This window comes from Crassostrea angulata, chromosome 5 (assembly GCF_025612915.1).
Source record: "Crassostrea angulata isolate pt1a10 chromosome 5, ASM2561291v2, whole genome shotgun sequence".
In the NCBI taxonomy this organism is placed as follows: Eukaryota; Metazoa; Mollusca; class Bivalvia; order Ostreida; family Ostreidae; genus Magallana; species Magallana angulata.
Window position 1 is genome coordinate 58,425,786 of NC_069115.1, and position 14,213 is coordinate 58,439,998.

Here is a 14,213-nt window from a genome sequence, read left to right on the forward strand (position 1 = left end):
TATTTTTTTCTTAATTTTTTTGAATCAACATTTGTTAGTGCGTTTTAAACAGTTAAAGCACACCGCCGTTCATTAACACAATTATATAATAATTTTACATGCTTAAATGTTTCCTTATCATCAATGTTAATGATGTATACAGTAGTCTAATCACAATACTGGTCATCTGCAAAATTACAGTTTTTTTCTTTGTAGATAAAGTTACATTACGCGAAAGCTTTCACAAAGTTTGATTGATGCATGAAAAATGCAAAGACTGTGCCAAATCCCGTACTTCTTCTTTGGGTGAAAGCATAGGTTAAAAAGATACCTGTGTACTTATAAGATAGTGTCTGAAAGGAGTAAGCATGCATCAAAGAGTGTGGAGAAATGAACAAAGACTATGGTGGCATATCTCTGCCCCTTGTGTGCAAGTTATTTTTCTACTAATTATGTCGACATGCAAGATAAATATGTTGACATGCAAGATAGTTATGTCAACATGCAACATAACTATGTTGACATGCAAGAAAACTGCAATCAAATAAGAGTTATAAAAAATCTCAAATATCGCCAACATGTCACATCCAAGATGCTAGATACGCCACCTATTGATGTCAAAATGCAACTTATTTATGTTAACATGCAACTTCTTTATGTAAGCATGCAACTTATTTATGTCGACATGCAACTTATTTATGTCAACATGCAAGTTAGTTATGTTAACATGCAAGATAAATATGTTGACATGCAACATATTTATGTCGACATGCAACTAAGTTATGTTGACATACAACTTATAAGTTATTTATCTTGCATGTAAACATAACTAAGTTGCATGTCAACATATTTATCTCGCATGTCAACATAAGTAAGTTGCATGTTTACATAACTAAGTTGCATGTCGACATAAATAAGTTGCATGTCGACATAAATAAGTTGCATGTTGACATAAATAAGTTGCATGTCGACATAAAAAGGTGGCATCTAGCATCTTGGATGTCACAGGTGGGCGATATTTGAGATTTTTTGAGATTTTGTATAATTCTCATCTGATTGCAATTTTCTTGCATGTCAACATAGTTATGTTGCATGTCGACATAATTATCTTGCATGTCAACATATTTATCTTGCATGTCGACATATTTGATAGAAAAATAACTTGCACACAAGGGGCAGAGATATGCCACCATAAAAGACAATACCTTTTACTGTTAATATTCCTTCCATCCAGAACAAACAGATTCCTGGTTTTGACCTTTGTAAATTTGAGGGGGTTTCCCTGTTTAAACTGAGTATACATACTATCTAGCTTTAGCGGCCTTTACTTTTCCGGATGATTGTGTCTCATTTCAGCAAGCTTTGGTCTTTGTCATTCATACTCTGGTGTACTTATGTCAATTTGTTTAATCTATGTATTTCCACTTCCATTAATTGAGAGTTTCATTCATTATCCACACTTCGTCAACCCCTCGTTCGCGCTTTTTCAGTGCAATTTGAATTATATAACTTCAATTTTTCAAAAATGCCGGGAAAAAATGAATATCGAATTAAGCTCTTTCTAAAAACTCTAATATTTATGGACAAAAAATACTCAATTCTGAGAAAGCAAAAGTGTATATTTATGCGCGGATCTTGAAGAGTGAATGGTTAGATTCGCAGATCCAGTAAATTTATATAGGAAATTCGTTAAAAAAAAGGAACCAGATCCCGTCTTGTGTGACACGGAGCCTTCTGGAGTTGGTGATATACAAGTTATATATAAACAATTTAAACAATAAAATGCTTACTTTGTGATCCATGCCCGATATGAAGTGGTGACATTGCAGAAAAAACAATTTCTGCAATGATCGCTACCTTCATAACCCGCATGAAACAACAAAGAAAGCATTTTATTATTTATATTTACATCTTTCTTTTAATAGATTAATTATTTGATTGTAAAAAGTAAGTTAAATCAACCAAATTACTGTTAGTGTACATCAGTACGTTAGATAAAGGAAACGGCCAAATCGTCTCCTAATGGAATTTGAGTCTGACATCATCATGATTAATTCGTGCAGTCCGTGCTTTTTTTTTTTTTAGGTCGCTGTAGGTTCCGACAAATCGATAAACGGGGCGTATCGATATCAGTCCTCTCAGTTTCTATAAACGCAAATTTCCGTAAGAAATAGAGGGAATCATACTCGGTAGATGTAAATATATTACATGTATATTGTGTCTTTATATCAGTTACATAATCAGTCATTTCTTTGTGTGCATTTAATGCCTCGGGGTCACAGGGCAGTCTAAAGACTTACGTCACAATCTTTAAAATGGAATATTTAAAATCACATTGAGAAAACTTACATTTTTTGTATATATTTCATTTTATGTTGCAACTGTCTGAGAATCAATTTTATATAATTATTTTCAATTTGAAAACGTTAAAACTTTAAGTTTTAAATAAGTCTTTAAACTGTCTAATGGTTTTTGGATTAGATCAGTTGAACAAACATATCTACGTGTACATATAGAGTATTTTACAACTAACGTTAATCTGGATATATAATTAGAACCATTTTAACAAGACCTTGGACTTTCGGTAGGACGTAATGACGCTGGTTTCGAGTGAAATATGCATGCACTGCGCAGTCTAGCCAAATCTTGTTGATTTTAAAAAACCACGGCTGAGTGACCAGCAGTGAAATAGATAAGCCTACGTCACATTGCTGTATGACATAACTACATGTACCTAAGAAGAGCCCTCCATCCATGTTCTTTTTATTTTCATAGAAGTTTTATATCTTTATTCAAGCATTTACTTTTTTATATTCCCAGTATAATAATTACTCTATTCTAATCTCGTAGTCTTTTTCCGTCTGTGTCTCTCTTTCCTAAATTTCGTAATTTTGCTTCGATAATTCATATTTGTATGAATGCATTTGAGATACTAGATTTAGTGCAATGCTTAATATTTATTTTCTCACACCAAGTACGGAAGGTCTACAGTGTAAATTTTCAATTATATTCTACTGTTCGTAAGAATTACATAGATGTACTCAAAGATACGTCCCAGAAATAGCAGTGCCAAGGATTGTCACCAAATCAACCTTTTCAGGGTTTATTTTAATTAAGCTATTTTTCTGAACTGCTTCGTCTATGTCTGTTATGTAACTTAGTAACAGTACTGCCTTTATCTTTATCGTTTATCTAGGTCCCTGCCCAGCCCTATTCATTTCTATCAGTGGCATAATTTAAACTTGAATTATCCTCATGTATAAAACACGCGATTTTATTTCGGAGTACAACAGTCAGCATAGAATTTAATGTAACTAGAGGTTTTCTTAAACCATTTTTGTATGTAAACAAAATAAATATCGTTAACGGTTTGAAGTATTTCAAAACAAGGATGTCTGGAATAAAATTCCGATATTCATCTATTTACCCATGGGAATCTATATATGATATGAAAACAGAAGACATGCAATTTTAATTTATGCCACGATATTTTCCACAACAAAAACATATAATATTGTAGAAAGTATAATCTTAATCCATACTTAGTTATAAGGTTTTGGGGGTTTTTTTTTTACTAAAAGTCAAATCAAATTCACAGTACGACATCAGACCGTTATTAAGAAATATATGTATTTCTGATTTGAAATGTAGTATTTAAGGAATAAGGAGTCATTCTTTGAGTATTATGAGGTGATAATTTTGATCGGGGAGTGGTCATATTCAATAAAGCCCGAAGGGCTTTATGATAAATTTGACCACGCTCCGACCGAAATTATCACCTCATAATATTTAAAGAATGATTCCTTATTATTTATATTTATATTATTTCCACACTTTAAAACAGCATTTTAAAACCATATTTTTTTCCTGTAGCACATCCTATGTGTTACAACGCGGCGCAGCCAATGCCGTTTTTTCGGTTTTGCCAAAAGAAACACCATTTTGCATTTTGTGTCACTCATCATTTATGAAATTATTGAGCTATAGGCTTCAAAATTGATTCGTAATATTATCACGGACAAAGATAGTTGAAAATTAAAATATTTTGTAAATAATTCTACAACGAGCCCTTATTTCGTTGACACACATTAGGCCTATATATGTAAAACCAGAGTTGAGAGTATAATTTGTATTATAAACATGTAATGCATTTTAATATATAAATTAGACATTCAAAGACCGGTATAAAAGATAATAATATTCCGAACCTTAAAGTTACCATTGTTCATACTTAAATCATAATGCATATCAATAAATTGACCTGAAATTATTATGGTGTAAATGCTAGCAGGTATTATTATTTTCCAATTCGGTACCTATGTATTTTGCGAATGAAGCCAGACGTTGATTCTTTGATACGTGAAATGAGATTAAGAAGTTATTCCTGACGGCATGGCCGATATCTTCAATCTACCATAACCCTAACACCCGTGTCATCATGTCGCATTATAGCTGAATGGCCGCCCACTGCGCATGTCGTCTGCTCGTGAATGCAATGGCGATCGTATCAATGACATAAGCGACTCGGCTAATCACCGCGCGGGAACGCCTTCTACCGGAACAATGCGTCACCGGAACTTGGGGACATGTCTTTTCACAGTTTCATTTCCATCTCGAGCTCGTGACATTGATCTCATTAATTGATAAGTGGAGTGAAGAATTTTTGGAATTGTCACTAATAATCAAATATTTATTTGCTTTTGGAGTTCAATGAACAAGAAAGTATATCGAATTCAATATATGATTGTATATTTTCAAAATCATCTTCTAACATAATATGCATTTTAAAATTTCTCACAAAGGTAAAAAAAAAAAGATGGCGGAAAACAACTCATGATTTTCATTAAAGAAATATATGGGAGATTGATGTTATCTGGTATATATTTTATGCAACACAACTGGTTTTGTTGTAGATATCAACTTCTCCGATTTTAATGGTAACAATTATATACCTCGATAGAATGCATTTGTAAGAGTGCAATATCGGACATCTTATACCGAAATTATCACCCTCCAGGTTAAAGTTTCGCTCCTTATTTAATGTACATGCACCTAACTCACAGGGACACATTAAAGGCACGCCCGTGTAGTTAGGGGATTTTTCTTGTTCGAATCTATTTATAAATCTTTTTGAATAAAACGCTATTATGTTTCAACATGAAGTGCCATTTATGTGGAAAAGTCATTCTTAAATGAAATCTAATTTACATGATTATAATAACAGAACCATACACGTGTTATTCGAGCCGCTTCCGACTCCTGGTTTTATACAATACCCTTCAAATCAGCTGTGCGGACACCGTGCCATTAAGGGGCGGCGATCGTTTGAACAGTGACATCATCACATCACAAGCCGCCACCAGATGGCGCCCAGACAATCAATGGCTGCAAGTCGCAAAGAAAATATTGACATTGCGGTCCGAGCGTGAGGGGTATTGCGGCGGTCTCTGTCCACTGTCCCGGGGGGAGGAGAACTGATACCCTTCATGGACCGAGCCCAAACAATTTTCACATCCTTTATTAAAAATTTAAGATATTTAGTAAATGGATACATGTCTTCTTTTTATAATAATAAGAGTAAAATGTACAAAATAATTATTTTAAAAGAGTGGGAAAAAGACATTGAGTGCCTAGGCAAATATATCCGTAATTTTCATCGCTTCATAGTGGGTAAATGTGTGGAGTTGTGTGTAATTCATTGTTAACGGTGATGCCTTTTTTCTGAAGGAACGGCATGGAAAAGAACCTTAATTAAAGCGCGTTATTGGTTCAACATCTACAACTGCCCATGCAATTACATATTAAAGTTTTGTGAAATGCAAATGTTTACTTAATTTGTCGTATTTCTTTATCTATATACACGTTGCTTTTAAAGAACAACAAAGGAATATCTTCATCGTTCATGACTACCAGGTACATTTACATGTTATCATGTTTACAATCCTTGAACAAAATACATTTACACTCGGAAATCATCTTACACAACAATGATATGTTCATATACTTCTGAGAAGTACATTCTGTTGAGCACGTAGCATATTAGACATGTTTATTTGGGTTTTATACGAATAGAAAATACTCATATCATTTTGACACGTTTTTAAAGGGTGGATCCCATTTGGAATACTTGGCGTGTATTTTTATACTGAACGGTCGGTGACAAGGAAGTATAGATCGGAATCACGACCCCGCGTACGGTGACCGGGGATTAGCCATCGGAGCGTACTTGTCTACCCCCGTACGGTGACCGGGGTGTATTTAATTGTCAGCTAGGTGTCTTTACTTAAATCCCCATTAACTTTTACTTTTGTTAGAGTTATGCACTCATGTTACATCGTAAATTCAGCTTTTCAAAATGAAAATGAAAAAAAAAAATGAAAACATGTATTAAATATTTTGGTTATTATTCTATTTCAATTCATAAGATAAATTATTTAGTTAAAAAAAGGAATCATTCTTTGAATATTATGAGGTGATCAAGTGAGATCGGGAGTGATCAAATCCAATAAAGCCCAAAGGGCTTTATAATAGTTTGATAAAGCCAAGCCGTATTTGATCACCTCATAATGTTAAAAGAATACTTCCTTATTACTTACTTTTGAATAATTTTCAGCAATTGTATGATTAATTATTAAAATAGTCATGAAGTATATTGGACTATACATAACAAAATCGATTCGCAGTGTTATCACAGAGAAAGACACTTACTAATAATCGTAAATTTTATATAACAAAATAATAATTCCTTGGAGAATTACAGCGTAAATAAAATACTGATGATTCCAGTATCTATAGAACGTTCTCTTCTCCGTCTTCTTTTTGATGTTGTTAAACTAATTGTCATATCTATCTTGCAAACCACATTTGTCTTTCTTTGTTTACTATTGTATCGTAGATAATATACTTTTCAACAGAAAATAATAATAAGAGGTTTTATATTTCAATTTTTTTCTCATTTATTTGCATTATTTACATGATAATAATTTAAATATCTCTATGTACAACATCTATCACAATTCAACAAGTTCTCGAGACAAGGCTGACTAATAGTCGTACACGCTCAAATATACGTCACCCCCACTGGTTGATTTGGATAAGTCGCTGAATGTCTGTAAAAGAATGGACTAGGGTGGACCGAGGAATATGTAGGTAAGGGAATCGGACCTCCATTCGACAGGTGCCCGTGGTAAGCGCTCGATTCAAGTTTATTATCTTCTTTACTACACGTTTTCTTAAGCAACGATTCCACAGAGAAGTTGATCTTGGGTTTGTCGTCCGTTTTCTGGGGTCCTCGAACATTGGTTTTGTCTGCAAAAGGCACAGAATTCCCCAAGTTCACACCGAGGCTTGTGTTCACGTTCACACCGAGGCTTGTATTCAAACAGGACACTGGCAATGTCGGTCTCTCCTGGCGGTGAGGAGATTTGACTGAATACGGGGAATATCTTGACTTTGGGATCACTCCCGGTCGGGACGGTGTCCTAGATTCTCGGGGTTCACCAGACAGTCTGGACAGAGCTTCGAGAGATTGAACAGGCTGAGACTTACAGGACAAGTCCCCCACGATGTTCTTAAGTTCCTCCAGTGATTTGGTCAGTGTCACGATATAGTTCCTTGCCAGTAACAGCGTGGACAGTTTGGACAGCTTCTTGACGCTGGGTCCGCGTGAGTGGGGAAGCACCTGCCGTAGACTGTCCAGGGCGCCGTTTAGGTTATGCATCCTATCCCGTTCCCGACTGTTTATCCGGAGTCGGATATCCTCAGGGACGCGGGATTTGGAGGGCGGGGTCTGGTCACAAGAGGTGTTACAATAGTCTGTGGAGAGGTCTACATCGCTTATACCGCTGTCATTGGCCTCCGTATCCTCCAGAGTGTCCACGTTGATCTCATATTCTACCTCACTCCCCATGTTACAGATTTCTGTTAGTTTCTGAGACATTGTCACTTTGACACAAGAGTACGATTTGATGCTGCCTCTCACATCTACCCCTGCTTTTATTCTCTGGGTGACTCCTCTGGACGATAGTGACCAATGAAGCGTATTGGTCGGAATCTTTCCACCCGATTGCTTCTTAATTCGCTATGAAATCAGACGGGTCATCTTGTTTCACGCCGCGATAATTGCGCCGCCTCGCGGCAAATCTTGCAGCTTCCATGTTTGACATGTTGAAAAACATGTGCAATTGTAAACCAGATTTTGTTACCTTTTTTCTCCCTGGTTGACTTTTTGTAGCATGGACTCGTTCTGACAAAAAGCAATCTGTTAGGATTTTAACGGTACAAGGATTTTCTCATGTTTTAAGATTTGAATTTGTTTACGAATTTGTGTGCGTTTTTTATTAAATATTTTATTTCTAGTATATTTATCGGAATAAATTATTTTTAAGGTGATATTAGCTATGTTTATTTATTTACACAGTTTTTGCAAAAAATTCCTCTGTCATCTAGCAGTATTTTTCTTTAAATGACAGTTTATTAAAGCCTTTCAAATATTCCTTACATTAAAGATGTTTAAATGATTATAATTGTTTAACAAGACAATAATTGCCACTTTTTAAAAAGAAGTTCTGTTAAGTAGTATTGCAAGGTTTGTCTTAGTTCGTGCAAACTCATTACTTTTATTATCGTCAGAAAATATTTCCATACTGAAGTGAGAGATTTAGAAGAAATTAAGTTTTTTGCCATCTTTTTCACAACCGATGTTCATATTTACATATTATATATGAAGTCAAATGATTTTTGAAACTATGATACATATTTCGATTGTTAAAACTGTTTACCAGAGAATAAAATGTATATAAAAGTATGATCTAAAGGACGATTCGTTATTTGATACTGATTTAATATTTCACAATATACATAATTGAATATAGATCTACCTCCGTATCACAAGTAACTGAAGTTACACACGTTTCCTTTTATAGGTTGATAATTTCCCGCATTATAATTATATCATTTTGTGCGGGAAATTATGTACCTATAAAAAGAAATATTTAGACAGCGTCAACTAATGTTTTAAACCGATAGTCGAGTTTATTCACCTGTGACATTTCTTATACTTGACAAATAATGCACTCAAATTAAAAATATCTTTTCACCTTTTTGAGCTGTCGTCTAAAAATACCACATAAAAATCTGCATATATAACCAACGCATTCACAGAGGAGGGACCAAAGGTCAGCCATTCGTCAAACAATTGGCGTCTCTGCGTTACAGTATATCTTGGTATGAAGTTAAATTATTTATTACTTATTCTTTAAGATTCCTTTTTGACAATGGAATAGAGCTGTATTTACATACACCTGTTTGCTTTTTTAACAAGAACACGTCAATGGTAGGAATCTATACTCGTGCTAATGTCACACAAGAGCGACTTGTTCAGGCTATGCTTCAAAATTAAATTCAAATTTATTCTCCATATTCTGGCTCTGTAGATTCCATTCTCACATAAACAATAGGCGTATCTTTATTTTAGAATTAAAATTCATGAAAGAATTCTATGTATCTTTCTTTTACATTTACCATATACATGCATAAATGCGAGTTAGATTTATACAGAGGTGTATGTTCTTTTATTGCATGTAAAGGTATATTTTTCATAAACACAAACATGCAACAGAGTATATAGCAGGTATAATAAAAGCGAATATAATTTTCATTGCGTATGTCTGACAGTGTATGGTAAGACCTGGAGATCCATCTTGATAAGCGTGAATCTGTGAAGTAATTACAGTTACAGTGTTTGAACTGGTTCTTGGCCTTGGGTGAACTAGTAAAAGTACCATATTATTTTAATTAACGGGATGACATCTTGTAAAACAAGTTTATTTTCAATATGGGTCTTATAGCTTTCCACTCAATCATCTTATTTATTATGATGTACATATGTATATGAATTTCATATAACTTTTCTCCATATAAAATAAATGTACTATATTTATTAAATATTCACATATAACTTATATTATGTATTGTTCGGTGTCAATATAAAACGTAACTAAATATATATCTTGGAATTTAATCATTTTAATTCTAACTATAAATATATCTAACATACATTTACCTACTGAATGTGTTTAATGCCTCAGCTCACAGTACGATATGATGTTAATGTTGAATACATTTTGTAAATAGCTATAGACCTCTTTGGAATGTTACATGTGATGTTGATTTTTAGCCGGGCTCTGCTGAAAGCAGAGTCCTGGCTATAGGCAGGCAAATCGCCAATGTTACTATAAATAGCACAAGTAAACAAAAAACCAAACAACGTCAAGGTAAAGCTTCCGCTATACCAAATAGTTACACAAAGAGCCACGTTTTGTCAAAAGTGTTGGCATTTTGTTTCTTTTTTTTTAAATTTCTAATGAATTGTCTATCTTTTTTAGTTTTCTTATTAATAACGTGTTTTTAAAACATTACTATGCATTTTGGACACATACAATGCGCATGAATTTCCATGAACTACTTTGCTGCGCGATGAAGAAATGGGGATTGAATATATAATGCTTGTGGTAAAATTCAAGGCAGCAACTGTTGAACTTTTTAACTTCTACTAGACAGACATATTTTTGCAATTTGTTTATAGCCGCTTACAAAATTTGGTCGCTCTCTGATGCTTTGCCGACATTAAAAGCAAGAGAGAGAGAGAGAGAGAGAGAGAGAGAGAGAGAGAGAGAGAGAGAGAGAGAGAGATTTTCAGTCTTTACTACACAATGTGCATAAAGACACACCAAATGAGCCCGGCTTTCAGTACTTCAGTACTTTGATTACTTCTAAGTTTCCCATCGTCGTCTTTTCTTATCTATAAATTTAACTGCACACTACAGAAATTGAGTGCCTTCTTAAGGTGGCTCGACACACCAATGCATTATTTGATGGATCGATGAAGAATTCTCTTTGAGAAATGACTATTCAAAAATGACACCTATATCGGCCTCTGATTATTTTATATGAATTTTTTTGTATTTTTTTTATAGAAACCGGAAACATCGTTTTAGCTGCGAACAAGATATATCAGAGCTAAAAATTTGTTATCAATTAATGCACAATACAATTATCTATAAATACATATCATAAACGGCCAGATAAACTTTGAAATATTTTTGTAAAAAAAATATTTATGAAAATGAGAAAAAAGGATTGTAGATATTTTTTAAATCTATGGATAAAAACTGCAGATAAACTGTTACTCGCATTTAATAATTGCTGTACAATCATATTTCAACAAGAAATTGAAACCAAATAGTGAAAATAAAGTATAAATGGAAAATTTTAAAATCGAACCGATCCCGATTGTAATTAAACTGATCCCGAACGAAATCACATAATGTTAGAATGAATCAGAATTTTGCAAAAATTTCCGGTTGTTTAGCTGTAAAATGATTTCGTTATTTACTAACTTTATAATTTATATAGTTACTTAGAAAAAAACTGCAGTTTATCTGTAAACTTTCAATTTAAAAAAAATTCTGATCTGGATCAGATTTTTTTCAATCGGGATCGGTTCAAATTTGATAAATAGCAATTTTTCCAAAATTTCGCATTTTCATTTCAATTTCTTTGTAAAATATCATTGTTTTGTAAATAGTTTATGTGACTATATGTTATTTTTAAAATGTTATCCATAGATTAAAAAGATATTAAAGAATTACAATTTTGAATGATTTTCAGAAATATTTTTTTAATTAAAAAATTAAACACTTGACCAAACGATCTTTGGCATGAATTTATTTATAATTATATTACACATTAATTGACAACAAGTTTTAAGCTCTAATATATTCTGTTTGTCCCCCCCCCCCCCCCCGCATCTCGGCTAACGCGGGTTCTGTATATTTTCTGCAATGCTACGATGTAGCTACCTTCATACATGCACTAAAAAGCATTTTGTCTTTTAGATCTGATACATATGTTTAGGGCTGTTGAAAACTTTAAAATATGTAAATCTTATGATATTTGAATTGTATAAAATTAAGGCCAATCTGTCAGTTGCTTTGAAATGTCACGAACCATCAATCAACAATAGAACAATTTAATAGATATTTAAAAACAGGATAAGAATGATCTCACATCTACATCTCATAAATACGGTATGTCCCGTAAACAAACAACTAACCAACTTTGTTTTCTTAGACCACTTTCATTGATGCCGATACTTTGTCATTGTTGTGTTAAATTACAACAAACGGAGGGAATGGTCTTCAATATGCATATTGCTTTGAAAAAGAACTGTGTTTGCTTCTTTCAAACCAACATTTTGAAACCCGTAATCTTGAATGTGAATTGAATTGTCTACATGTTTACAACCAGGATATGAACAATATTGCCTTCGTCGAACACGGGACTGAGGAAACAGAATGATGTCGCTACAAACACGCGGAACAGCGATGCTTTTTTTGATTTTTTTTTCTTGTCACGTGATCAATGGCCCCGATTACAGTAACGAGCACATGAATTTAAAGACGACTTCTCAGAAATGGTGTATATATATATCAAATGAAATAAATAGGAGAGAGAGATCGTCCTTATAGAAACTCTCCAAACTCGATGGTGTTCTCCGGAGAGGTCCAGAGCAATACATGAAGATTAATCGTAAATCGAATAATATTATTTTTGCGCTATAGAATTCAAGTCGTCCATTTGTCAGGGATGCTAACTCCACGGCCTCTAGAGTTTTGGTAGAATACGATAACAACATCTACAAAGATGATAAATGTGCGTGTATATGTAAGATATACTGTAATATGATATATCCATTCTGTATGTCACGACGTATGTCACTACATTCTGTTTGTTCTATTCCTATTTTATCCCTCGATACAAATTCTCACCATATAGAAATAATAGATACATTTAACTGAACATCTTTAGAGGTTTTCAAAAGACGAAAAGATTAGTTCTGAATACTTATTTTCCAATCACATAGAAACGAGTCAGTGTTTTTGTTTAGATAATATTTATTTACAGTATTTACAAAATCAATCACATGATAAAAAGCACTTGTTGAAGTTCCATGTTCTCGGCAATGACTAACACATAATGTCAACACTTTTCACTGGAGAATCACCATCACATTTATTAGAAAGTCCAAGTAACGAATCTACGGAAAACTTCAGAACGGGTTTTGTTGATGTGGAATTCTGGTACTTTGAGGGAGTATGGAATTCTGGGAGATTTCTCCTGTCAGTGTCCGATGGCGCTGACGTGAACTGGTAGCTGGTAGTGTCATCATGCGGCAAAGAGAAACATAAACTGTCTGATAAATTTGCAGAATCACTGGCGTTGTATTTTGATCTGAGGCTCATTTCACTTTCAATTAGCCGGTGGTCTGTTACTCTCAAGTATGGGGACAAACCGTTTGGAACTGGTGGGCGAAATTCCCGTAGCTTATTGGACTTTATCGGAGTTGAGGTGTACGGACTGTATCTTTGTCCGGCAGGAGAAAAAGCACTGGGATAGTGAACACTGTTCAAACTACTCCTCTCCAAAGTATCCACGCCATGAACTTTGTTCCTAGACAATGAACGTACCAAACATTTCATCTCCTCAACAGACCGTGATAGAGATAGGATGTGTTCCCGCGCATGTACAAGGGTAGACTGTTTGGAGAGTTTCTTTAGGGACGATCCCTGAGATTGGGGTAACACACTCCTTAATGCCTCCAAAGCGTCGTTCAATTCGTGCATGCGCTGTCTCTCACGACTGTTGATGCGCAGTCGAATTTCATCAGGGACTCGGGATCGGTGTTCCGAAGAGTTAAATGACGTAGATAAGTCACATGATGAATTCATGCCATAGACACCACTATCCTCCCTCTCTTCTATTTTAACGGTGACTGTAGTTGAGCCGTTTGCAGACATTTTGTGCTACTGAATTTACAATTCAATTTGTAGTAAGCTATCAGTGACCTGGGATGAACTACTTTACTCCTGCTGATGGTGGATATAGAACACGTGATAGATGTGCAATATATACCATTACCTGTGTGTGTTGACACTTCTGTTTTCCCTCCACAGTCATTGGCCATTTCCATGATTTTATTGTAACAGCAATCGCTGTTTAGCGATTTTCCACTATATTAGATAGATTAGTACCCGGAACGCCTTCCGGCGAAACAATTATGATACCAACTTAAATATACATCTATATATTACTATGTCAATGATTATTTTTTTTAATATAATATTTAGACAAAATGCATTTATGAATATATATGTATTATATATGTCTTTTGT

General features: G+C 34.2%; 3 protein-coding genes across 4 annotated transcripts in view; all 3 read right to left on the reverse strand.

Annotated features, from left to right (window-relative positions):
- The window catches only part of LOC128183348 (tumor necrosis factor alpha-induced protein 3-like), a 29,338-nt gene extending 28,086 nt beyond the window's left edge, over positions 1–1,252 (reverse strand). For both annotated transcript variants that reach the window (XM_052852318.1, XM_052852316.1), the window contains exon 1: positions 1,185–1,252. In XM_052852318.1, coding sequence (XP_052708278.1) covers positions 1,185–1,209 — 25 coding nt within the window. In that variant the 5' untranslated portion in view covers positions 1,210–1,252. The remainder of the gene's footprint in view (positions 1–1,184) is intronic.
- Positions 1,253–6,935: 5,683 nt separating this feature from the next.
- On the reverse strand, positions 6,936–8,654 carry LOC128185762 (neurogenic differentiation factor 4-like). Its single transcript, XM_052855423.1, has one exon. The coding sequence runs from the start codon at positions 7,916–7,918 to the stop codon at positions 7,040–7,042; it is 879 nt and encodes a 292-aa protein (XP_052711383.1). The 5' UTR covers positions 7,919–8,654; the 3' UTR covers positions 6,936–7,039.
- A 4,269-nt stretch (positions 8,655–12,923) lies between these two features.
- LOC128185804 (neurogenic differentiation factor 4-like) lies at positions 12,924–14,081 on the reverse strand. Its single transcript, XM_052855469.1, has one exon. The coding sequence runs from the start codon at positions 13,836–13,838 to the stop codon at positions 13,008–13,010; it is 831 nt and encodes a 276-aa protein (XP_052711429.1). The 5' UTR covers positions 13,839–14,081; the 3' UTR covers positions 12,924–13,007.
- Between the last annotated feature and the right edge of the window lie 132 nt (positions 14,082–14,213).

Bases quoted from the DNA above. Each gene is read 5' to 3' on its own strand.
- LOC128185762 (XM_052855423.1), bottom strand. From the start codon at position 7,918: ATGTCTCAGAAACTAACAGAAATCTGTAACATGGGGAGTGAGGTAGAA.
- LOC128185804 (XM_052855469.1), bottom strand. From the start codon at position 13,838: ATGTCTGCAAACGGCTCAACTACAGTCACCGTTAAAATAGAAGAGAGG.